The 26,494-nt window shown below is 44.2% G+C and overlaps 2 protein-coding genes across 3 annotated transcripts; one reads left to right on the top strand and one right to left on the bottom strand.

Annotated features, from left to right (window-relative positions):
* Positions 1-10,353: 10,353 nt before the first annotated feature.
* LOC135262640 (microfibril-associated glycoprotein 3-like) lies at positions 10,354-17,359 on the bottom strand. Its single transcript, XM_064349710.1, has 3 exons — positions 17,092-17,359; positions 16,420-16,794; positions 10,354-16,170 (listed from the first exon to the last, which is right to left on the bottom strand). Exons 2-3 carry the CDS (start codon positions 16,670-16,672, stop codon positions 15,527-15,529), a joined length of 897 nt encoding a protein of 298 aa, XP_064205780.1. The 5' UTR covers positions 16,673-16,794; positions 17,092-17,359; the 3' UTR covers positions 10,354-15,526.
* A 12-nt stretch (positions 17,360-17,371) lies between these two features.
* On the top strand, positions 17,372-25,588 carry fam114a2 (family with sequence similarity 114 member A2). 2 transcript variants are annotated; one of them, XM_064349709.1, is made up of 13 exons: positions 17,372-17,511; positions 18,293-18,532; positions 19,066-19,162; positions 19,555-19,757; positions 19,858-19,992; positions 20,278-20,436; positions 20,583-20,706; positions 21,338-21,423; positions 22,041-22,169; positions 22,403-22,542; positions 23,760-23,832; positions 23,921-23,974; positions 24,086-25,588. In XM_064349709.1, exons 2-13 carry the CDS (start codon positions 18,305-18,307, stop codon positions 24,185-24,187), a joined length of 1,530 nt encoding a protein of 509 aa, XP_064205779.1. In that variant the 5' UTR covers positions 17,372-17,511; positions 18,293-18,304; the 3' UTR covers positions 24,188-25,588. The 2 variants fall into 2 exon arrangements, with proteins under 2 accessions (XP_064205779.1, XP_064205778.1); XM_064349708.1 differs by having other exon boundaries at positions 19,063-19,162.
* The last annotated feature ends 906 nt before the right edge of the window (positions 25,589-26,494 follow it).

Genomic DNA, 26,494 nt, shown 5'->3' with positions numbered 1-26,494 from the left:
TGGGCCCTTCTGTGTGGAGTTTGCATGTTCTCCCCGTGTCTGCGTGGGTTTCCTCCAGCTACTCCGGTTTCCTCTCACAGCCGAAAGACATGCCGGCTACGTTAATTGGAGGGTATAAACGGCCAAATAGGCATGCGTGTGTAAGTGAATGGTGTGTGTGCCCTGCGATGGACTGGCGAACTGTCCAGGGTGTATTCCTGCTTCTCGCCCAATGCATGCTGGGATAGGCTCCAGCACCTCCCGCGACCCTGATCAGGATATGAGAGGGTATACATGGATGGATGGATTTCAGGTTCAGCAATGTAAATATCCATTTTTTTGTACCTCTCTCTACTGTACAGCAGGCCAGCCAGGAGACTGGCTCCCCCTCTATAGCTGAGATCTCGAGATTTCTTCCCATCTGCAAGTTTCTTTCTTGCCTCCACTGGGGAGTTTTTTTTTTTTTTTGTTTAGTTTAAAAAAAAAAAATTTTCTTACCTCAAGTGCTCGGTATTTGGGGGGGTTCAGCCCTCGGTCTTTTCTTCTTCTCTTTTCTGCTTCTCTGTAAAACATCTTTTGTGACAGTTTTCTGAAAAAAGGTGCTATACAAATAAAATTGATTTGACTTGATTTGTGCTGTAGCCGTTTGGACAATGGGTTCCCAGAGACCAGAACACGGTGGCACTTCTGGGCCGGTTTCTGTCCAACTGACTTTCTATCAGGGCCCAGTGGGCGGAATCAACAGAAGGACAGCCGTGTTCCTGTGCCCGCTGAACCGACACGGGTGGCAGAAAAAAGAAAAAAAAAATTACACGGTTCGGGACAAAGAACCGGCGGTGGGCGGGAAGTGCACACAACTGCAGTAACCACGGAAATAGTGACATATGGGGCATTTTTAAAAAAATGCAAAAACGGGGCTGTCTGTCGCAGCCGCGCGGGAGGAGGGCGCTGCTAACGTCCCAGACGCGCGGACCGGACGAGCAGATCTGCCGCAGGAGGGGTTCGGGGGTCGGCCGTATTTGTGTTAACATCCCCAAAAAATCAGTCGCCACTACAGAGTCATCCAATCACAGAATCGCTCGACGACGAAGACGACAATAAAACCGCCACCGTGTAATTTGATTTCTGCTCTAATTTAAAGCTATCAAATTATACAGAGACAAATATTTAGACGTGGCCTACTCCCGTTTTCCCTTCAACCGTATTATTTTCATGAGAAAAAAATTCAAATGCGTTTAAAAATCGGCTCCGTTCTGTGAATTGAGGTGGCCGGTTATTCCAAGAAATCCTGAAAAGGTTCGTTTGCGATCGTGCTAACGATCTCATCTCTGAGCTCAATGGACCCTTTATCCTGTTATTATTATTCTGGCCGCCATTATTTCTGCCCCCAGAAATAGAATTAATCCCTCCTGGAATGACTGGCGAGTTTCAAGCGAACGCGGCCGAATCAGAGCTCGCTCTACTTCAGCAGCGGGTATGAGCGAAGCATACCTTGTGCGTGTGGCGGTTACCCGATGCCCAGACCCATTTGTAGAGTTAAAGGGAATAATTGTGCTCTGACATCTGAGTTGAGGCACAGCCTCGAACGTGAGCTAATTCGGCAGAGAAGGTGATACCCCGCGTGGCCCTCGCTCAAAAAACTCTCACAAAGGCTGATTTTATGGCCGAGATGTTGTCGTATTTCACAACTGAAAAAGGTCACATATTACAGCACTTGTGAGCATCCCTTACACTACCCCTCCAAAGCTCGTTTGGTGTGTGAGGTCAGTTAAAACCATGGACTGTGGCCAACGCAGCAGTAGACTATTAGACGGGCAGATGGATTCAGACTATTGGACGGCTTCCCTTTACCCTCTTAGAGAGTCAGTGGCAATGGACTTCTCCAAGGTGCTAAATCAGGTCTTCAGTTTACAGTATGCCACTGTAAATTAGGTCATTAGGCCTAGGCCTGCCAAACACACCGTAAAGCATGCGCAACAATCAAAACAAAATTACAGTTTTTCGTAATATAGTGTCAATCAATTAGCCTGTCAGACTTAGCAGTGTCAATACCACACACTCGCTACTACTCGCTCTAGTCGAACACCTTCTTGGACACCTTCTTCTTCCAGATGAAATATTATCATAGAGTGAGTTTGATTTGCATGGGAAAGGGCATCAGAGTGCGATTGTGTACTGGGGGGTGGGTGGTTGCATCTCCCCCACCCTTTGATGTCCACCTGTGCATATTATATCAGAGTCTCTACTTAAGTGGAGTAACCCCCCCCCCCCCCCACTTCCTGGTGCCTGAGTTGAACTGAAGTCTGAATGAATGAATGACTGAATTTATTTGATCATTTAAAAATGAGATTTCAGAAGACTGCAGAGCAGACACTAATCCTTTAAACAAGAAAGCCGGAAGGCTTATTTCCATTGTGGACCCTAACATTCAAACATAGACGTGACAAAACATCCAATACAATACAGTTAATGCAATACAAACAGATATGACAGAACAATACATTCACCACAGGACAGACAGCATACTGGCAGACTGGCAGATTATATTACATTTTTCTCAAAGTCAGCACCAAACTTCCGATGGGGAAGCTTTACATTCATTTTCAGTTACTTTTTCTTAGTTTCAGTTCAGTTCCGTTTTTTTGGTTCCACAGAAATGTCTGCACCATTTTGATTCTCAGGAAGGGGAATATGTGGGATATTCTTCAGCTGGATGTGCTGTGGTGGTGACCCACATCTGTCCTGGATATTGTCATTTGAGCCTATGGAATGTGTTGTTAGAGTAGAGCCTATAATGTTGACTGCTGTACGGTGAAATCTGTAATATTCACTGTTACAAACCACAGTGTTCAGTGAGCATGACCATTAGACATTCCTTCCCCATCATGGCCTCTTCTCTCCAGCTCTGTGACCTCACAGATCACCTTTCTGTCTCACCCTCCTAAGATCTGGCAACTCAGTTTTGTCCCCTGTAGGGGACATATGTCTCTGGTCTTATATATCTCAAGAACCATATATTCTACGATTGTGAAATGAAACACAAGAGACAAGAGACATTCAATAAAATAAAATAAATCATATTTAAAAAAATATTTTCACTGCATCATGGTTTTGTTATCTATTAAGACATCTATTATGTAAAAAAAATTGTTGCAATATTGGAATTTTTAAATGTCATTTCAGGAGAACACATGCTGTGCTATAAATCTTCTGAGATGACTGAAGATGAGCTTCAGAAGAACTAAAACCAACTAACCCCAACAGAAAACACATCAAAGCGCAAAGATGCCTATTCCCCTGGTTTTGAGAGCAAAATGATAATATTATCAAGCTTATATGACTAAAACCTTAAATGTAGTGATAAGTCTGGCTCCTGACTTGATTTCTTAAACATGGTCATAATAATAATAATAATAATAATAATTACTTTATTTGTATAGCACCTTTCATACAGACTGCAGCTCAAAGTGCTTAACAGGAAAAACAAAAACAAAAGGCAGCTAAAAAAGCAAAAAAAACAAAAAAAAAAAACAAAAAACATCAGACATCTCTGGTAACTAGTATGCTCTCTCCTGGGGGTTAAATTAGGAGGTGCTGGATGCTGGAGCTTTTTCATGAGCTTTTTCCAGGCTTCAGATTCATGCTGCATGTTACCTTTCCAGCATATTTTAAAAGCCGAATCTCCGCGCGGGTTTGACATTTTCAGGGCTGTTTCCTTGAGCGCTCAGTTCAGTGAAATGGTGTGAAGTTCAAAACCAACACGAGGAGAGAAAAAATGCCATCACAGTAATGAAAGCCATTGTGATGAAAATTGCTTTCAAATGGAGCAACATGACAGCTGTGGAGTTCTCTCCCCAAAAAAAGGACAAATGAGGTCCTTGACAAAACAAATTAGTAAATAAATAAAAACTGGAAAATCTAATGTCTGATGGAACAGACAAAAACCAAAAGAAAAGAAAGTGCTTTATTTATTTATTTTTTTACAGTTATTAGTATTGTACATATTGAAAAGCCCTATGCTGTTCACACGCAGCCTTGTTTGGGAGAAATGGAGGTGGTGGCTGTCTTTGGGAGAAATGGAGGTGGTAGTCATGTTTGGGAGAAATGGAGGTGATGGTCTTGTGGAACTTGTCCTTGTTAAGGAGAGAGTGGTTGAATGAATGATCTTAGCTCTTAGCTTCTAAGTAAGTAAGTTTAGTCTCTATTTTTGGGCACAAAGACTACATTTACTGATGATCTCTTACTTAACCTCTTCTCTGTTTCTTTTTCCCTGTGAGGTCTCTGTGAGGTTGTGGGCTGCTGCAGCCCTGTCCCTCGCTCTGTGGTTGCAGACCGCTCTAGCTCTGTCCCTCGCTCTGTGGTTGCAGATCGCTCTAGCCCTGTCCCTCGCTCTGTGGTTGCAGACTGCTCTAGCCCTGCCCCTTGCTCTGTGGTTGCAGACCACTCTAGCCCTGTCCCTCGCTCTGTGGTTACAGACCGCTCTAGCCCTGTCCCTCGCTCTGTGGTTGCAGACCGCTCTAGCCCTGTCCCTCGCTCTGTGGTTACAGACCGCTCTAGCCCTGTCCCTCGCTCTGTGGTTGCAGACCGCTCTAGCCCTGTCCCTCGCTCTGTGGTTGCAGACCGCTCTAGCCCTGTCCCTCGCTCTGTGGTTGCAGACCGCTCTAGCCCTGTCCCTCGCTCTGTGGTTGCAGACCGCTCTAGCCCCGTCCCTCGCTCTGTGGCTGCAGACCACTCTAGCCTTGTCCCTCGCTCTGTGGTTGCAGGCCGCTCTAGCCCTGTCCCTCGCTCTGTGGTTGCAGACCGCTCTAGCCCTGTCCCTCGCTCTGTGGTTGCAGACCGCTCTAGCCCTGTCCCTCGCTCTGTGGCTGCCCTGTCCCTCACCCTCCAAACTTTCAGCTAATTTATTACCTCAGCTGTAACCTGCTCCACTCATTATATTTGCTGTGATAGAATTTACACCAGGCCAGCGAGCAGAGGATGGGCTCCTCCTCTATAGCCAGGTCCCTCCCCTCCCCAGATTTCTTCCCATCAAGGATTTTTTTATCACTAGCATTTGTAGATTTTTCTCCCCATTGGGGAGTTAAAAAAAACAATTACCTCATGTGCTTGCGATTTGGGGGTTCAGGTCCGGTTTTTTCTCTTTTTATGCTACTCTGTAAAGTGTCTTTGTGACAGTTTTTTGTGAACAGTGCTATACAAATAAAATTGATTTGATTTAGTAGGGGAATGGGTGCCCAGTTTATGAACTCAGCATCCTTGTCTGAAGACTATTCAGGGGGCATGAGCTGTCTGTTTATAGTCTGTTTATTGCCAATGTGACTTTCTCCCACTGTGACATGCAGAAATACAATTCCTGTTTTTTATTGCGTCAAAAAATTCTTACATAGCTTAAAAATTCAATTGTACATTTCTTGACTCTGTGGTTTAGTGTTTGTGTGTATGCGAGCTTGTTCTGAGTGTGCTTGTTTGTCAGACTAGTAGTTGTATGTTAGAGTTGATTTGGGGTGTGTATGACAAACTCAAAGTCGATATAGGGCTATAAATATGACATACTAGGGTAGATAGTGTTTTTTCCCCCTGTCTGAATGGTATGTACTGCATATGCATTGCAATGTAGATTATTGTTTTTTTTCCCCCCAGGGGTGGTTCATGTTTTTTCTATCATACTGAGAGTTATGGCATTGACGCACGTGTCCGAATCGCAACAATGCACAAGACGCGGTGTCCCAGAAAACACATTTTCCAAAAGGGTTTTGTGAGGCAGCACCAAGGCCCCTTTCCTCTTCACCGAGGCGCACACTGCCCTCCCCGCCTGATTTCCGCTTACGCACTTTTAAAGGTGGCGAAGGCGAAGATAATTTGGCCCTTCAGTGGGACTGAATAGACCCACTTAGTGCTCTGAGACGGCTTATTACCGAGTGTCCTGGCTCGCAGGGAGAATGCATTCAGGGACAAACTACCTCAAGTAGTCAGCTGACAATCATTGTGCGCTGCTGAATTATGCATCGCACAAAAGCCCGTGTTGGCACTTCTGTGTGTGTTTTTCCAATTTTTTTCGCGGCACCTCCAGGCCTCCGTGAGATGACTGAACGACGGCAAAGTCACCCATTTTCATTATGGTGTCAGGGCCTCATCAGGAAATCTGTGGTAACAAGATAAAGGACGTGTGATGTTTTCCCAGAAATGAAATTCACAGATAAAGACTATTTTTTTTTTTTACTGATATGTACTGTCTGTTTGAAAATGTCCGTTCAGGTGAAGGAAATACAAGATTAAATTTTACACAAACCAAAGATTTGTACCAGATCAGGAATCAGCAATTAAGTGCAGCCTATCTAACTCACTGCTGGGTACTAATCAGAGACCAGACCAGCAGTTTGACGGAGGGACTACAGGAACACTTTGCTTTGCAGATCTATTAAGCCCAGATGCTTGCACAACTCTATCATTGTTTTATCGTAAATGTGTAGTAAATGTGTCATATAGAATGCACATATATTTACAGTAGTTTGTCCTATAAGGATAATGAGATGCAACAGTGCTGAACTGCCAAACTCCTTCAGTATTTACTGATAGCAGACCAGTAGAGTGCTTTTCAGTCCATACATTTAAAGTGCATCGCAACAACACAATAGCTCTCAGTTAAACAGTACACACAATAAAACAATGCATTTAGCCAAAGAAAGGCTGAGAGCAATAAAAGCTGTGATACATTAACACTATTTTTTTGGTCCTGTTTGCACATGCAGGGTGTTTAGGGTTCTGCACAGCTGGGTCCATAGTCGGCTAGTAATGTTCCATCCGTCCATCCATCCATTTATTTATTTATTTACTTATTCAGGCACTTAACACAGCTGGGTATCTCTGTGGGAAGTGTGACAGGATACCATAGGAGAAAAAAAATACATCTGCAGCAAAGAACTGCCTTTATTTTCTAGTGCATGGAGGAAGCCCTTGCATTGTAACCTTGTAATTAAAGAAATACTATTAACATTTAAAGTACACTATGCAGGATTTTTTACTAGAAATTATTACAAAGTAATCACGCTAAGGCATATTTATGATGCACTGGCAATCTCTGTCTAGTCACATCTTTACCTGTATTTATTATTCTAAAATGTGTTTGGGACATTTCTGGGTGTGGCACTCTTTTCTGTGTGGGGGTACTTTTCCTTGGTGGCATGAGCTGAAGTTTGCCAAGGGGGTGAAAAGCAACATGGAGCTGGCGTGTTGGACCTGTAAGTAAGCTTACCTCTATCTGTGCAGCTAGGGCTGCCAGATGTATGGTTTTAACCGGAATGTCCGGTTCAGGGCCATTTTTCAGATAAGACTGGGCACGCCTGCTGCAGGGCCGGCCCGTGGCATAAACGCTCTACGCGGTTGTTTAGGACCACAACCGCTAGGGGGACCACACGACCACGAGGGGGGGGGGGGGGGGGGGCACATGATCCAATGTTTATCTAAGGTAAATAACGTTATTTTCGTAATTATGGTATTCATCCCCTATCGCGGAACTAGTGGTATAAATTTGAAATGGAATGGCAACAGAACATTTCAGAACAATGCAATGTAAGAAGGGTTTTACCAAGAGAACGCCCCCCCCCCCCAGCTCGAACGCATCTCACAGAATTGTTTAGGGCTGCCAAAATCCTAGGGCCGGCCCTGGCCTGCTGTAAGTACTGTGCGTAAGGACCCATAATAACAGAACCCACACTGGACCATGTAAGCACGAGCACATTTTACAATCAATGGGAAAATAAAAGTGCAAAACCGCAGGTGCCACCAATCCCTAAAAATCCCTTCATCACAAGAGCTGTTGTTCGGTATTAATTTCGCCCTTCTGCTTGTACATTGATTGACCAATTCCTCAATAAGTTTGCTTAACAGCAAATAATTCAAAAGACAAATGTAATGAAACTCAGATCTGCGCCTGAGGTTGCTTTGAGCTCAGTTCCCCGGCATCTTTATGTCCTTGAAATTATCCTCTGCACTCTCAGGGGGAGCCATTTTATATTTTAAATTGCCTGTGGTTTCACCTTTCCCAAAATAAAAATACGAATATGTACGCCTCTGCCCGATGTAATTATAGGCCCATTTTCAAACTACCCTTCAGCTCTAAGGTTTCTGGGTTTCTATCAAAATAATAGAAAACAAAATTGCAGCAAAAAGTGATCTTGACAGAACTCCACAGGAGACAACGGGAGGTGATATACAAGCTGATTTTAACAGTGCTTTCTGTTTGTGAGCTAGGAACTAAAGCAGTGTGCAGTTCCAGTGAGACCTGTGCAAAATCTTAGAAGATAAATTAAAGTGTTCAAGGGAGTCAAATGTGGCTCTAAGGTAAAGTCTAATTAAATGAGAACTGTAAATATGTCTGCATTTAGATTGTTGTCTGTGACTCGCACAAGAACAGTCTCTTTACTACAACATGGATGGAAACCAGATACAACTTTTGAAAGGGTTTACTTAAGAATGGGATTAGTTACTTAAAATTTTCAAGGACCTCAAAGATAAAAGGTAGCTTGGAAATGAGCCTGTAATTGCTTCAAGTCAGAGGCTCATTTGCTTAATTTAAACAGTGATTTATAGCTGCAAAATGGAAGCGGCCTGTTTAATGTTTGCCTTTTTATGTCAGCGATGATAAAGAGCTCGGTACTGATAGCGTTTAACTGCCACTTCTGGTTTCATCCCGGTTCGGTTACCCATGTAGTCTGTAAATCAGAGGTCCAGCCCTGAGCTTCTACTGAAGCACATGTTCATTTTTTCACACCTTATAAGCCTGTGGTTTTTTACGCTGGCGATAAACAAGAGCAAATGTGCATACTGCCACGCATCAGCGAATCAAGCATCGCAAACAGAGCAAGTCATTAACTGATCACGTAATGAAAGAATAAATTTCCGTGACGTGACCTCGAAAACTCGAGGCCTTCCATGCTGAACTCAGTTTGGCAAATAAGGGAACAGTTTGGATCGTGCTTTACCCAAGGTAATTTTTCGAAATGTGCCATTTTATGTTTTTGAGTGATGCACGGAGATCCTGACATACCACAACCTCAATCTGTAGGTTGTCCTGGTTACAGTAAAACATTCCGCTGAGCTATTTTTAATTAAGTAAATGGCTTCTCTGACTCAGCTCCCATCAGCTCCGATTGTTCCCAGTATTCATCAAAGGTCACAAAATTAATTTGGTTATTACATTGCACGGGCAATACTGACATTTATTCTGTAAACAAAGGAGTTGAAAAAAAAAAAAGTCCCCGAATGACTTTTTCTCCTGTCTAATGGTTACAAATGGAGACTGTAAGACATAAACTGTGCCAGTCTATTTAATTAGATGTTACAGCACGGCCCCTAACAGCAGAATGCCAATGTAAAGTGCAAAATTCAAAATGGTGGCCGCAAATTCATACCAGTACTTTGTAACTTTCACTTGTAGAATTTTGTTACAATCTTAGCAATACCTTACTTCATAAAACATGAAGGAATTACTAAGTTTTATCAAGTTTGATGATGATTGTGATGATGATGAAGACAATGGCAATATAATCATTGTATGCCTGGTTTTTCAAATGCTTTTACAATAGAAAAATAGAAAATACAGTTTTAAAACAATAACAGAATGCAGTACTGTGGTCTGTATTTATAGCAAGCAGCCATGCCACCCTGTACACTTCTCATGTTAAACTGCTGAAGCTAATCAGCCATACCACCCTGTACCCTTCTCATGGCTAACTGCTGAAGCTAAGCAGCCATGTCACCCTGTACCCTTCTCATGGCTAACTGCTGAAGCTAAGCAGCCATACCACCCTGTACCCTTCTCTTGGCTAACTGCTGAAGCTGAGGAGGTGGTCAGTACTTGGACGGGACACATGGGAATACTAGGAATGTTGGTAGAGTTGGTCGGCCAGTAAGTAAGATTCGGTTGGCCAGTCATCCATCAGGATGAAACAGAATTCCAATGCCTCGGCACAGTGATGGGAACACTGTGCTGTATGAGGTGCTGACCTTCAAAAGAGACGTTAAACCAAGGTCCTCCCTCACTGCAGTCATTAAAGATCCCACAGCCCTTTTTTTAAAAAGTAGAGAGCTTAAGCCCGGTGACCTGGTCAAATTCTCATAAATCTTCCACATCTGGCCCCCTAATCACCCCCACATCTGAGTGAAAACACAGTCCCTTCCATTCCTATCCACTTTGACTCCACAGGTTTTCACTCCTCAAAGACAACAGAGTTCTCAGTTGACCTACCTGGTTAAATAAAAATAATAAATTTAAGTACATTGGTGTTGCTACTGAAACGACACCACAGACTGATATTTTATACCTTAAGTGAGTCGTGCTGTGAATGAAAAATATGCTGTTACAGACATCCAGGAAACGGAAAATCACATTTTTATTAAACATTTTCAACGCTTCACTTGCAAGTTACTTCACTTAAAGATAAAAATAAATCCACACCCATGACATTCACAGTGAAAACAGAGCACCCAAACACAAGCATTTCCATAACCACTGAATCCACAGGAAGAAAGTGAACACATTCACAGATTCACAGCGTAAACATCGTGGCGTTGGAACCTTCATTTGCGTTTAAAAGAGAGACCCTCCTAAGCCCAACAGCAGAGATGGCAAGACTGATTACACAGATTATGTAAATATGACTGCATTTCTGCAAAAACATGAATATCACACCCTGTTCTGCTTTTTTTTTTTTTATCAACCAAGCAATGGCTCCAGAAATCATGGCACAGAGCGAATTGATCTACGAGCGTTTTTATAAAACACAATTCACACACATCTCGGAGGAGTTTCTATAAGGGGTTACAATGGGGGGAAAAGGAGACCATGTTACGTAAAAGCATCAAAGCAACACTGGCCTAAATTGTGTTTACAAGTGTACATTCTTCCATCGACGTTAGCTTTAATAGTTTCATTTACACTTCCATTTTAAATGGCTCGTCTATTTAGAGTCTTCACATTTTTTTATTTTTTATTTTTTACAAGTAAACTTCTATTTCTGAAATTTAAAGGTACAGTTCTGGTATGCACAGCAGATTTGGAAGTCTGAGTTAACACCATCTCCTCTGACACCTTCCATGAAGGTGTGTAAAAATGGAGCATGTTCACCAGGGCACTGACATGCCAGTCTACCCCCGGCTTCATTCTGAGCTGAATTTCTCCAGCTGCAAGAAAGCAGCCCATGGTCTTTACTCATTTATAACTCTTCCAACGTCTGACTTTCTGAACTTTTGAACTTCTAAGCTTTGACTTTCCAGTGAAATTCTTTCAGCATACATTAAAACGTGTCTTCCTTCTTGCGTTTACTTTGGAAATTAACGACTGTGGCTTCGCACTTCCAGTCTAGATGTTCTAATATTACATTTCTTGAAAATATATGCAGACACACACAGATTCTCATAAGATCCCCTGAGAGACGGGATTAATCGATGCAGCGTCCTTTGGATATTTTACATTTCTTTGCTGGTGAAATGAGGAATGTGAATATGAACTTGGTCATCTGAGGAGAATGTCTGTCCACCATGGGGCACACGCTCCCTTCAGAACACATACGGACATACGGACGAGGGAATCCAAGCTAGGCCACCAAGGGCATCCATTTTGAGGATGCAATGGGCAGGGCTTTGGTATTTTAGTGTTTGCTTGGTGCATCAAGGCAGCATTTCGTATTGAGTTTGAAAGTGCGGCAATAGACAGCTTCTGCACCGAGACCAACCTGTCCCAGGACAGAATCTTCAAACCCCTGAAATCTGTTAACCCTTTGAAGGGTAGGCTTTTTCGGAATGTTCTTTTTAAAATCAGTGTTCTAGAACCCCCAGTTGCTTTCAAACTCCAGTAGTGTTTGTGACATCAGCATTGGAATGTTCGGTTAAGAAAACTCTAATCACATTTGCGATCTCACAGCTCAAAGGGGGAAAATACCATGCGGCAGTGAGTTCGCACAAGTCCAAATGACAGACCCTGTCGTCCTTCCACTTGTCCCGGACTAGCACTAAAAGACTCATGAAGAAACCAGCCTAAACAGTAAACACAGACACCCTTATACCTCCCTGCAACGCTCTGGAGTAAGAATATCCCTTTAAAACAGCTGCATCTTCAACATACCACTCTAAATATTATGACTCAGTGCACACACACGCACCCATACACCAGAACATGCGCACACACACACAGACACACAAACAGAAACACACCCACGCACACAAGCACACAGCGGTCCCATTCATGGAGTGTTAAATCCACTAGCCCGCTCCTTCGCTGCATCTCTTCATCGTCCTTCAGTAATGAGGAGAGGCAGATGAGTGCTCCTCCTCCCTAAATTCACCATATGTTCACACATATTCATTTAACATTCCGACAGCATAAGGCAGTGATATGAAGCCGTTATTCTGAAATATCTGCTGCAACCAGATGAATATTCTCCAGATTATTCCTCAGTACAAATTCACAACAGTAAAGCAATAAAAACAAAATGTAAAGAAAAGTGTATAAAGGTCACCTCCCTCCTTTAGCAACAGAGCAGCATTTTTTTTTAGTGTTTTCTCTTTAGCAGATGTAGGATCAGACCGGCAGAACCGCCAGGCTCTCCACAGCCCCGCCTGCAGTTTAAGAGCTTTGCTCTCTCAGCGATGATCTCAACGCTCAGTTTACTTCACAGGCCACCTGTGACTCATCCCAGCAGTACCTGGGCGGAAAGATCGAATCGTAATGAACCGCACACGCACACGGCGCTGAAACAGCTTGGTGGCACAGCTTTCCCGCATTACTCAGACCTGCTGCATAAACAGAGCTGTGAGTTTCTTCCAGACTTATGTCTTTTTTCTATACACTAGTTTCACTCTCCAACACCAAGAGATACTGGGGTTTTCTGAAGCCACCTCCTTAGGCAATGGATACATTAATAACCTTAATGACCTCAGTGAATGATTTGGATATCGCGTGGTCGTCCCATCTCAATCTGGGAAGGGTCGAGTGGGCGTAAGCTTTCAGAAGTCACATGTCCAACACCATTTTTTTTTTGGCACACAATTACCCGACCTGCATCATTTTCTTAATAAATACATGCACTTGTGCAAACCAACCTTTGAACAACCTGCTCTACTAGATTACTTAAAATATACTGCTGGGGTAAAATCAGACATCATTCATGAAGTAAAAAAAACAAAACACTTTATCTCCATTTCCCCATATTCCCCTTTAGAATAACTCAACCAATCCCATAATGCATCAGTTCACTGCAGTCCACCAGCATGGCTGTCCCTGCGCTGTGGGGGAGCCTGGGGTGGGAGTCCCTCCCACCTCCCACCCCCCACCCCACCCCCACCCCCCAATCGACCAGAGTCATCGTTGCATGGCGAGGGGGGGTGCATGGCGAGGGGGAGGGGGTGCATGGCGAGGGGGGGTGGGTACTGTGCCGATTGGCAAGCTCTGCCCGTCCCTGGCACTCTTGGCCGCAGTGGGCACTGGCACAGTCAGGGCTCGACTGCAGATCTGGAGCTGATCTGGGGATCGGAGCTCTGGCTGAGCGCACTGCCAGCCAGCCAACCAAAGTCCACAAAAAAAAATATAATAATCCCAACAGCCTTCTGTACCAAAGGAACCGAGCAGCTAAAATCACATGTGATTCTGAAGACAAAATGAGGTCACAAGGCTCATCTCACTGACAAACATTCACTTGAAAATTAAACTGATCCCAAATGCGAGTTTAACTGGAAACACTTGGCCCACTGGAACAACAAGCAGGTATTAAAGGTATTACATTTTTTTTGTCATGAAATCTAATACCCTAGTGATAGTCCCATGCATTGTGAAAGGCCCAATATGATGCCATCGCCATTACACAGGTAAAAATGTATGAGTCATTTCAAGGTGCTAATGACCTCACATGAAACGGAAGTAAATAGAGTGTAAGCGCGTCTTCCCCCATTGAGTTATTCCAGTTTTGAGGGGTAACAGAGCAACGTGTGGTGTACACATAGTCAGCTTTGCTGCTGCTTGGTGTCATTAGAGGGAATCTAGAAGGGAAATAGTGAAGGTTTGTACTGCTGCTGCATCCCTTATATAACGCAGTCTATTTTTACATACTTCCACCCATTCAGCAGAGCTCAACAGATGGCATGAGTGTGTTCATTTTTTGTGTCACAGCGCCCCCGCTTGGCAAAATGGCCTCGTTGCATTCAAGTTCTTCATTCACAACTTAATCACCCCAGAGACGTTTACTTAAAAAAAAAAAATTTAACTGCCACAAATGTCATTGTAAAAAAATAACATCACTACACTGAAAGAAAGAAACCCTAAGCGCCTCAGATCAGTAAATGAGAGGCAATGTGGAATACACTGCAAAAAAAACTGTTATGGTATGTAGGCTATAATTCTCGTTTTTCGAGTTGTATTAAGAATACATAATTACACATTATGATTGCTGAAGACAAATCGTACTCATAACTCCTGCTTCTTAAAATTCAGCCAATGGTTGCAAGTTACCCCTAAATGACTGTAGCCTACAAACCGAAGGTAATGCATTCTAATGGGTCAATTTGGCATCATATTCAAGCACTGAGTCATTTAGCATGCCATTGTCACTATTAAAGTCTCCACACATCGTAAGAAAACCAAGCTCACCCTTGACAGTGGCAATGTACAGCCACTCACAATGTTGAACACAAACACTCACCAAAATACCCTCCTCATTACAGCACCAATCACACTAAATTAAAACTGTCTAAACTGCCATTTTATGGTGAAGGGGGAAAAAAACCCCAATGCAAATAATACAAGATTTAACAAGCCAAACCGCAATCCTTTTTGTTTTCACCGCCAACAGAAAATAAAGGATCACTCGGGCCAAATAAGATCCTGGCCACTGCACAGCTGAACAATCCAATTTGCTTGTTACATAAACCTGGAACTTTACAGCCTGTGATTAAAAAAAAAAACTAAAAAAACAACAAAAAAAAAAACACTTTACTGATCATGGTGAGAAAATGGAACGACGCGGTTTTTCTTTCTCCAGCCACCTTTCTGGCTTCAGTCTCAGAGCTGTGAACAGCGCATTGTAACACTAAATTATAGCTCATATAACCTCATGGGCATCTGGAGCCAACATGGGGACACACACGCTCCCCTCCTCCTGGGCATCTGGAGCCAACATGGGGACACACACGCTCCCCTCCTCCTGGGCATCTGGAGCCAACATGGGGACACACACGCTCCCCTCCTCCTGGGCATCTGGAGCCAACATGGGGACACACACGCTCCCCTCCTCCTGCGCATCTGGAGCCAACATGGGGACACACACGCTCCCCTCCTCCTGGGCATCTGGAGCCAACATGGGGACACACACGCTCCCCTCCTCCTGGGCATCTGGAGCCAACATGGGGACACACACGCTCCCCTCCTCCTGGGCATCTGGAGCCAACATGGGGACACACACGCTCCCCTCCTCCTGGGAATCGGAGGCGGGTTCAGTACCCCCATCCGGGCACTCGGTCTGGGGGTGCATAGAGACCTCTACGTCCAGGCTGCTCTTGTTCAGGACCTCCTCCTCTCCTCCTCCTCCTCCTCTCCTCCTCCCTGCGGCGGCGCCGGCGGCGCCGGCTCGTCAGCGTTGGCACCGCCGGGCCCGGCGCCGATGGCGAGCTGCTGCCGGACCCCGCGGCGGGGCTGGGCGGGGTCGCCGGCCAGGTGCACGGTCTCGAAGATCTCCTCCACGAAGGCCCGGCAGTTGAAGATGAGGGGCGGGAGCGGCACGCTGCGGGCCAGCTCCTCGATGTGCCGGGCGAACTCCATGGTCTTGAACTGCGTGACCTTGGCCAGCTCCAGCGTCTTGGCTGAGGTGATGATGGGGATGCGCTTGGCGATCTCGAAGGCCTTCTGCAGCTTCTCGGCGCCCTCCGAGCGGAAGAACTCGTTGATGGCCTTCTCCGTCTTGCGCAGGTGGCTGCTCACCATGCACAGGCGGGTGACGTTGAGGATCATGGTGATGGTGAACGCGATCAGGCACACTATCACGTAGTACAGGCCCAGCCCGCTGTGCGTGTAGGCCACCCGCAGCGTGACCGTGTAGTTCGCGGTCCCAGAGGGGCCTGATGCTACACACGTGTACCTGCCTCTGTCTTCAAACGTGACCGCAGTGATATTCAAAATGCCTTCGTCCATAATCACCCATCTCCCCCCTGGATGAAAGGATCGAAACAGCAAAAATATTTCACCCTCCTATGTGTGTAAACTATTTTCCTTTCCATTCATTTTTTTAAACTAAACACATTTGTGGAAGCAAACTAAGTTACTTGGATCGATAGCCTACTATTAATAAAAAATATCTGTATACTAAATAGGACTGAAGGTACTGTCGTATCACAATCGTATCACAAAACGAAACCTTACGTGCTAGAATGTAAACATGTTGTTGAAGGTGAATTTACCTCCTTCCTCGTTATCCAATACGTGCCCCTTAGAGTTGTACCACATAATATCTTCACTGCTTCCAGTCACGTTGCATTCAATGAGCGCACTGGAACCCTCCTTCACCACGATATCTCGAACAGAGGGCAAACTTGCGAGGTGGCGTTGGTGAAGCCGTGACCTGTTCTGCGGTTGATCTACAAGGTACTCTGCCCGAGCTCCGACGCTCATTATAATCATATGGTAACCAACCACTTTCAAAAATGTATCCATCTTCTGCTTGTTTTCGAAAAATCTTCGTGAAATTACGTAGCCTAGTTTAGAGGTCAGCTACAGAAACGCTCAAATGGTTCCGGATTTAATTTTATTTATTTCAAGTGCGATGTCCTCGTAACCTGTTAAAAGACAGTAGGATATGGTAAACTTTACAGTTTGTCCATCGACGTTAAATGAGCTTGTCGAAAATGGCAGATATTCTGGACCTTTAGCTGGCTAACATTCGCTAGCTTGCTAGTAATGTAAGTTATATATTGCCTAGCTACCGACCGATCTTTCTGAACAACATATTTAAGTTACCTAGCTACAAATGTTGCATACGTTTGGAACATGAGATAATGACAAGGAGCATCAAAAGCTAATAAAACAGGTCGATGGAGAAAGCAGCTTATACTGCAATGAGAAGTAATGTTTACCGTCGTGATCATCCGTGTTTTATTTCAGCACCATGTCTGGAGTCCATAGTCTGGACTACACCATTATGACTACACTGCGTTATTTCCTGGTTCGCTCACTACTTGTAGCTTTTAAAGTTTCTCAAGACTTGACAAGTTCCGATGTTATAGTTTTCATGAATCGCTGTTCAGCCGCCGTACACAGAATGAGCTTTTAAATGATACGAATATAAGTTACTATTATATAAATATGGGTCTCTTGTGTGTCCCACCCATAATTCATAGAGAAACATCATCAAGTGAAGAATCTGACCGGAACCGGAAGAAATTCCCATGACAATTTCCTGTTTTAGCAAAACAAACCACACTTCACGCAGTGACGTGGCTAGCAGGGCAAAATCCATCTGCTAGAGGTGTGGAACATTTCTACGCACGAGACAGGTTTGTGATCGTTTTTTGGTTCTCTTTTTGTTTTATGTTATTAATATTTTTTATCTGACCAAGGAATGGACAGTGAACTAGTTCGTTGGTGCCAGAATGCTGCTGGCCACGTAGCTAACATCAACTAGCAAATAGCCAAGAAAGCTAGCTTTGTGTTGACGAAATGACGTTAGCTAACATGAACATTAAGCAGGTATTTTGATGGAAAAAATTCCATGTCAGTGGCGTAGCAGAAATCATACTTAATTTTCCTGTGTAGTTTTGAATTTGATCCTTTGAATCTTAATCCAAGCAGAATCCAGTGTTAACGTTGCATCAACAGCTAGCTGGTTAGGACACAAGGTGTTTCTTGTGGTGCCTGGCGTGATTCTGGAAGTCAAGTGTACTTACTGCTAATTTATTATAGCTAAGCTTACTTGCGCAAGTGTTTACGCCTTTTAAAAATGTTTAGTGTGTGTAAATATTTTAAATCATGGTTTGATACCCAAACGTTTTCAACCTCCTGTGATCTTCAGGCGATTAGTACGTCACAAGCAGTAAACAATAGTTATGTAAGTCACACACTTTGTTTTCTGAACTCGTGAAAAAACCAGAATATAATAACATAAAAACCTGAATATTATTCGATGTGAATTTCTAAGAAGGCTAATTTGGGAATTCAGCCTGTGGTAAAAGCTTCTCTTCTGATGAGCTACATTTTCTCTGGATGAGATCAGCATAGCAGCAGCTCGCCTCAACCGCAGAATGTTTTTTGTCTTTCTGGTATTATATATGAACGTAGGGATGTTTTAAGATGTCGGACAGCGAAGCACAGAAGGAATTGGAGGGGCAGTCGGAAGGGCAGGAGATGGAACCCCAGCGGACACCATCTCCGGTGCCTGACAGCCCCCCAGAGACGCCCGAAAATGACACCGACGTGGCGCCGGTCCGGAAGACCCGAAAAAGACCAGAGAACAAGCCTGTTCCTGAACCTAAGGAGGAGGCCCCAGAGGTCAGGAAAACTGAGGATGATTCTACAAAGGTAGGTTATGCTTTCAGTGTGCGGGTGCTTCGAATTTTGAGCAGCCCTGTGAGTGGGGGGGAAAGGGTACATTTTTAAAGATGACAATAGGTTACTTTCAGCATTATTTGCTGTTATTCTCCTGTCATGGATCTGAAATCTCTGCAAAGTAACTGGCCTCAAGCAGCACAAGCATGTAGCCCGACAGTGTGCATGAGCTGTGCAACTTACTCACGTCGTTAAGCAGAGATGGAAATGAATTGATTGTTGATAATTGGGATACTCGGCCAGAACACAGCAGGAAACCATAATGGCTTACGGTAGCTCTCAGAGGATCTATAATGATGACGGTGAGCGACAACCTCGGTTCAAGGTTCAACGTGAAAGGCCATAACATTCCTGTCTGTGAGCTGGGCTTCCATCTGGTCCAGTAGGAAAACTGTCCCCTAGTGGCTCACCAACATCCATCAAGTCTGCACCCTCTTCTCTTATGTGATTCCATACATGGAGGCTACAGACTGCTTGCAGTGATGTTTTTCCCTTTCTTTCAGAAGTCCAGTGAGCCGGCGGTTGCTCAGGGAGGGTGGGGCTACTGGGGGAGCTGGGGCAAGTCCATCATGTCCACTGCCACTGCCACAGTGGCCTCTGTAGGTGAGTAGGGGAACCGCAACTCCATCATTCTGTTAGCTCTGCGTGGAGCTAAAGTGGCTGTTCATCATATCATATTATTACAGGCATTTAGCAGATGCTCTTTTTACATAGTAAATACATTGGATATTGAAGGTTAAGTACTTTGCGCAAGGGTACAATGGCAGTGTTCTACCAGGGAAGCGAACCTGTGACCTTTAAGTTACAAGACCAACTCCTTACCCATAATACTACACTGCTGCCCACTCTCAATATAAAGACAACAGACACCATGAAACTTCAGCTTTAGTTGGGGCGGGGGGAAAAGGCCTGAATTCTTTAGACCATTTACAGAACTTGATATCTGACATGTTTACAGGTTGTGTTTGTCTGACAGCGTGTGCTTTGTGCTTCAGGTCAGGGCATATCCCAGGCGATTGAGAAAGCAGAGACCTCGCTCGGGATCCCCAGCCCCGTGGATCTGTCCACGCAGGTCAGAGAAGAGGAGAGCGAGGATGGCAGCCCCAAAAGTGAGAAGGAAGGCGAAACCGATGGCCCACCGTCCCTGGGGGGGGCGATGGGAATGTTGTCATCGTTCTCCAGTGTCGTCCAGAGCACCGTAAGCGACAGAGGCGTCTCTTTCTTGTTCTACGTTTCGGGCGTTTTTTCTATTTGTCACTGTTCTGTCGCGTGCATTCGCTGAATCTGCACTTTCCTAGGGCAAAACGGTTATTACCGGTGGCTTGGATGCTCTGGAGTTCATTGGGAAAAAGACCATGGATGTCATTGCGGAAGGAGATCCGGGGTTTAAAAAAACGAAGGGACTGATGATCAGAACATCCACTCTATCACAGGTAGGTCAGGTTTGAGGGAAGGGGGAAGCCCCATGTTGAATGTGGTGTGTACCTTGATTATGTCATATGGACTTCTGCCCGTTAATGCAGAGTGGCAATACAGACCAAACTCAAACACTAGTTTTTAACAAAGTCTGTGATAGGCATGCTCCTCACAGTCACCCTTCTCAGAAGCACTTTCAGCTGTGACTCACAGAAGGTGAAGGTTTGTTTGCCTACAGCCCAAGGTCTGTGTCTGTGTCTCTGGCAGGTAACGCCCAAGGTCTGTGTCTGTGTCTCTGGCAGGTTTTAAGGGAAGCTAAAGAACGGGAGGAGAAGCAGACGGCGGAGGAGGTCTCCTCGGACGCGGAGAAGAAGGCCCATTACGGAATGCTGTTTGACGAGTACCAGGGCTTATCTCACCTGGAGGCCCTGGAGATCCTGTCCAGAGAGAGCGAGGCCAAGGTGAACTCATCAGCGGAGCTGTGCAGAACACTGGTCACATGACCGCCTGAGGGGACCGTGTAGGCCTGTGCTGTTGATTGATTTATTGTATATTTTTGTGTAGCGAGTTGTGCTTGTTGTCATATCTCGCTGTTTTGCGGCGCCAGGTGAAGTCCGTTCTGACCGCCATGTCCGGGGAGGAGCTGGCCCGGCTGAAGGAGGAGCTGGAGCAGATCAAGGCGCCCTTCTCCCTGGTGGAGTTCGACGAGGAGGAGCTGGAGGAGAAGAAAGGTGTGGCCTCAGATCGTACACCTGGGCCCTGAGGCACTGCTGCAGGAGTACTGCCTGTTCCCACACTGAAAGGGACTGTAAAGGGGTTTTTGCAGTAGTACAAGGATGGAGGTTGTACTAAGTACGGGTAGGACAGTGGAGATTGCAGTAGTACAGTATTGATTGCAGTATTACATTGGTGATTGAGGGTTTTACTGAATGCAGTAATACAGTGATTGAGGTGATACTGATTGTGGTAGTACTGTAATGATTGCAGTACTACAGTGGAGATTGCAGTAGTACAGTGATGGAGGTAGTACTGATTGTGGTAGTATAGTAATGATTGCAGTAGTACAGTGGGGATTGCAGTAGTAGAGTGATGGAAGTAGTACTGAGCGTGTGGTAGTACACTGCTCTGTGCGGTAGTGCAGTGGTGACTGAGGGAGCACAGTGCTGCTTGTGCTGTATTTTGTATCGCACCTCGGTCTACGAGTAGCTCCCAGGATATTATCTCTGTTAAGAAGAAAGTCAAAAGCAAGTCCAGTGGTATGGCGAACACATTAAATGATGTGACGCCGCTTTTAGCAAAACTCAATTTAGGTAAGAGCAAAATAGTAGATCAGTGATTTTTTATTGATTTTTGTCTCTTAAGATGATGGCGGGACAGAGTTTGTGAAGGAACTGTCCGACATGCTGGCAGACCTGCACTTATCCACAAACGCGGACAAACTCGGCCGGGTATGTGGCTCTTCACTCCTCTTCGTCTGAACAATATTTTAGGGTTTTTATATAAAACACGAGAGATAAAATCAGTGTTTAGACTGACATATACCACATCATAGTGAAAAGGATAAAGATTGGAGGAACGTACAGCAAAGGACATAAATACTTCACCCAACATCTGTCATGCTGTTGACTTTAACCATTCCATGCTTTGCAAAGCCTTAGTGTGATGCATTGTGGTATGTCGCCATCTTGTGGAGAATACATGAATTTCAAAATGACTGCTAATAGTGTTGTGCTGAACACTGATGAACAACAGTTTTCTATAGATGAACAACCTGAATATCCCTGAACAGAAGACAGTCGTGTAAAATGTAATTAGCTTAATTTTACCTGGCTGCATGAATGCCCTAGGTTTGTGACACCTTTCACCTTGGTAAAGCAAACCTGTTTACGGAGGCATCCATGATTTTTAGCGCTATAAGAAAGGTTAACATGATAATGTGATGTCATAATCATAATGGAATTAAAATCTCAGAATGGACAGTAAAATTCACGATTCATAAAACCGCTTTGCTTGAGGGTAGTCTGACATCTCCTGTTTTGGGTAAAATGGGCAAACTGTTGTTCAGTCCATAAAGAAGGCTTACGACAGCATTGGCGAAATGAGCAGACCAGCAGAAGGCTTGAAACAGGAAGGGGAGGAGCCAGAAGAGGAAGTCCAGGACAAAGTGGAAGAGGTGAAACCGTGCACTGTTGAGGTAGGAAAAGAACGCTGACCTCTTTCTTGGGCATTTGCACAAGTGGCATGTTCCCTGGCATTGCAATGCTACTGGATCTAAATTATATACATTATTAGGTGCATTATTATTATTATTATTATTATTATTAAGTGTTTGTTTATTACAGGGAAAAAACGAGCAGAGTAGGCCAGTGCTTTTGTCGGTTTTTGCACCCTGTCCGTTCTGATCTGTGTATCTCCCTCCATCCACAGGACATCCACTCCTCAGCAATCAGGAGTCTGGCGGAGCTGACGGCCAGATCGATAGAGCAGTTTCACAAAGTGGCAGAACTTATCCTTCACTGCGAGCGCCAAGAGACGACCGCTCTGGAACAGGCCAAATCCCTGGCACAGTAAGCCCCAAAACCCTGTCACACTGCGCCCCAAAACCCTGGAACAGTATGCCCCAAAACCCTGTCACAGTATGCCCCAAACCCTGCTACAGTAAGCCCCAAACCCTGTCACAGTATACCCCAAACCCTGCTACAGTAAGCCCCAAACCCTGTCACACTGCGCCCCAAAACCCTGTCACAGTACGCCCCAAAACCCTGTCACAGTATGCCCCAAAACCCTGACACAGTACTCCCCAAACCCTGTCACAGTGAGGCCCGAAAACCTGTCACAGTAAGCCCCAAAACCGTGTCACAGTACGCCCCAAAACCCTGTCACACTGCGCCCCAAATCCTGTCACAGTAAGCCCCAAAACCCTGTCACAGTAAGCACCAACCCTGTCACAGTAATCCCCAAACCCTGTCACAGTATGCCCCAAACCCTGTCACAGTAATCCCCAAATCCTGTCACAGTAAGCCCCAAACCCTGTCACAGTACTCCCCAAATCCTGTCACAGTAAGCCCCAAAACCCTGTCACAGTGAGCCCCAAACCCTGTCACAGTAAGCACCAACCCTGTCACAGTAATCCCCAAACTCTGTCACAGTATGCCCCAAACCCTGTCACAGTAATCCCCAAAACTCTGTCACACTGTGCCCCAAACCCTGTCACAGTACGCCCCATAAACCCTGTCACAGTACGCCCCAAAATCCTGTCACAGTAAGCCCCAAAACCCTGTCACAGTAAGCCCCAAAATCCTGTCACAGTAAGCCCCAAACCCTGTCACAGTAAGTCCGAAAAACCTGTCACAGTGAGCCCCAAACCCTGCCACAGTACACCCCAAACCCTGTCACAGTAAGCCCCAAAACCCTGTCACTGCGCCCCAAACCCTGTCACAGTCCACCCAAAACCCTGTCACAGTAAGCCCCAAAAACCTGTCACAGTGAGCCCCAAACCCTGTCACAATAAGCCCCAAACCCTGTCACAGTACACCCCAAACCCTGTCACAGTACGCCCCAAACCCTGTCACAGTAATCCCCCTTCCCAGCCTTTTAACCACCATCGGCTGCGTGACTCGCCTCAATCATCATTGGCCTTCCTGTTGGAATCTACATGGTTCCTTACATTGGTTTCTATGTCAAATTGCCATCAGTGAATCCCGTGTTATCGGTGGATAATCTTGAAGATTATCTTATCTCTCAGGACACCGTTTAACATATAGCTTCTCTTCTCTTCTTTCAGGATCACTATTGTTTTGTGCAGAGAGATGTCACTCCTGTCCAAGAGGTTCACTTCTTGTTTAACCACTGTAGGGGTAAGATTGTTTTCATCTTTTTTTCATCAGAGTTTTAAAATATAAACAAAAAGAGGGGAAAAAATAACATGAATGTTTTATTTTTCAGTCGACTGAAAAGGGAGATGTCCTTAACCCATTAATAACAGGCGTGTTTTTGGAGGTTAGTATTGTTGTGAATATATTTCACATTGATCGATTCCAAATTAGACAAATCACTCCTAGCATAATTTGGCAGTATTTAACTTGTGTATACTTTGTCCCCGGTCTGTAGGCTTCCAACAGTGCGTCCTACATTCAGGATGCGTACCAGCTGCTGCTGCCAGTATTAGAAGTCTCTCACATTCAGAGGCGTGCAGACTCCACTGACCAATGACAACGCTCGTGTGTGCCAACAAGGAACTTCATCAAAGAGGAACGCCATGTGTGATGTCACCGACATCTTTACACTTCCTTCCAGCTGACTTATTTACTTTCATGTAGACAAGTGAAGTGCTGATAAATATGACTCGTGTTTTTTTTGTACAGTTCGTAGCGAAAGTGTTTTAAAATGGCGGGAAAAAAGACTCTTCCAAATTAATTGCTTCCACACTACATGATTGTGTACATCATTTCAGGTTTATTACTCCCCTCTTAATACAAATCCTAATCTTGCAAATACCGGTACTTTCTATGGTGGAGCTTTTTAGAGAAATTTTTCTAAAATTATTTTCATAGATTTCTTTCATTAATTTTGTAACTGTTGACAAGGACACGTTCTGCAGGTCACATGCTATTTCAGGTTTAAAAAAACCCAAAATTTTTATCACCTTAGGCTGAGGTCATGATGTGCATTGTGACTAAATAGTAACACAATCATTTTGATGCTGGTCAAAACCTTCTGATAACATTCGCTTACCTCATAGAGTGTACTTTCGTGGAATATTAGAAAGATCTGCAAATTAGCTCCTGGTCCTGTGTCACACCCCTGTCACGTCAGATTAGACCAAGTCCAGATTCATATTTTTAAATAACTTGCACAACGTTGCTTGTTTGGGTTGAGATTCAGCCCTTAGCCCTTGTATTGCCTGGAGGTGTGTGTAATGCTTCAGGTGTGGTTACCAGTTGCATTTTCCGCCCACATACAACTAACTTCTAACAGTACTGACCAACGCTGGTCATGGTGCATTTATCAGTCATTGATTATAGACGTGTGCAAAATGCTGGTCTTAGCTGTAGGTCCCTGGCCATACATATTTTGATGAGTGCTACTTCTTACAATTGAGCATTGTCATGTAAGTTTTAGTGGTGTTCAGTCCTTTGGTGAATGCTTTATTAATTTCTCACACATTGCTTAGATGTACTGTTGAGAACACCTCATAGTCACGGGCCATTTGGACTGGAAGCCTTGCAGTTCCCTACAACGTGTAGTTGTATTGTAAGTTGTCTTATAATAAGTATACTTATATGTGGCATTTTAATGGGTATATCATTATATTACGTATTCCGTTGTTATTGTTGAATCTGGTTGTCATGAGGCAGGTATTACTGGTTTAAAATAGCTTGTAAGTCCTTATAAAAGGGTTATATTTTATATTTATCCAAAACAATGCAAAGAAAATATTTTTTGATTTCTCATGTAGTGACTAAATTATCACAACATGAAATTATAGCCATATTGGAGAGAGGGATTAAATCAGCTATTTTTATGTCCTACAGTATTAGCTTTTTGTGGACCCTTTCAATTATGTAACTGGCAAGTATTTGTGTTTCTGAATTAAACTTGTTTTTGTAATAATGTTTTTCAGTACTTTGGTTCCTGTGACTACCAGCCTATATGCTTAGCTCTTGGTGTTCCTGTCCACTGTGAATATGACTCTAGAAAGGGGAAATTGTAATCTGTTAAAATACCATTTTACATGAGACACAGTGTTGTGCAAAGATTGGCTTTTAGCAGAAATTGCCAGCTGCTTTTAATAAAGGAGAAGAACCAACTCCTTGCAATTATATCTACTTGTTGGGGGACGACTGACACCCTTCCTCGAGGGGAAAAACTGAAGTCTCCTATTTCCCCAGTTACATTAGATTTGAGTAGTGAACCAATGAAAACGGTAGTATTCTAAATATCTTACTTGGAATTATGACGTTAGATTATAGTGTTCTAATTTCTATTGTGTTCTATTTAAGAGTTATGTGCTTGTCTGACTTAAGTCACGTTGCTGCTTATGTATTTTCCAGTGCTGTTACATGCAGTTTAACCAGAAGTTATAATCAGACCATTATTGATAATGATTTAAAAATATGTGATTTTAAAATGATTTCATTGGCCATAGCAGACACCACGAAATGAATACACCGAAGTGTTTTGTTGATGTTTGTCTCTAAATATATTGTACAGCTACGGGAAGATTTGTGTGTTGCTAACTGTAGAAAAAACTGCGCCAGAAACACACAAGCAGTCATCATGATGTACTGAAGCCTGACGGAAGATGTCTTGGCTACTGCATTGCCATTTCCCTAAAGAGGTAATTGGGTTTTTCTTACGGAATGTCATGATAAAACTACCGTACGCTTGCATGATTTTCTATTTTTGATGCTGGACACTACAGAGGGTAACATTTTTCATCAGAGGCTATTGTTACCATTGCCACACTTTCTGGCTATAGTCAAACTGAGGGCGGGAAATTGAGAGGGTTTGGCTGTG

This window comes from Anguilla rostrata, chromosome 9, assembly GCF_018555375.3.
Source record: "Anguilla rostrata isolate EN2019 chromosome 9, ASM1855537v3, whole genome shotgun sequence".
Lineage (NCBI taxonomy): Eukaryota > Metazoa > Chordata > Actinopteri > Anguilliformes > Anguillidae > Anguilla > Anguilla rostrata.
Note: the sequence above shows the minus strand (reverse complement) of the source record. Positions and strands in the feature narration are given on the sequence as shown.

Bases quoted from the DNA above. Each gene is read 5' to 3' on its own strand.
- LOC135262640 (XM_064349710.1), bottom strand. From the start codon at position 16,672: ATGGATACATTTTTGAAAGTGGTTGGTTACCATATGATTATAATGAGC. The intron at 16,171-16,419 runs GTAAATTCACCT...CCTTTCATCCAG, and splicing joins ATTGGATAACGAGGAAGGAG to GGGGGAGATGGGTGATTATG.
- fam114a2 (XM_064349708.1), top strand. From the start codon at position 18,305: ATGTCGGACAGCGAAGCACAGAAGGAATTGGAGGGGCAGTCGGAAGGG. The intron at 19,993-20,277 runs GTAGGTCAGGTT...TGTCTCTGGCAG, and splicing joins GAACATCCACTCTATCACAG to GTTTTAAGGGAAGCTAAAGA. The intron at 23,975-24,085 runs GTTAGTATTGTT...CCCGGTCTGTAG, and splicing joins TAACAGGCGTGTTTTTGGAG to GCTTCCAACAGTGCGTCCTA.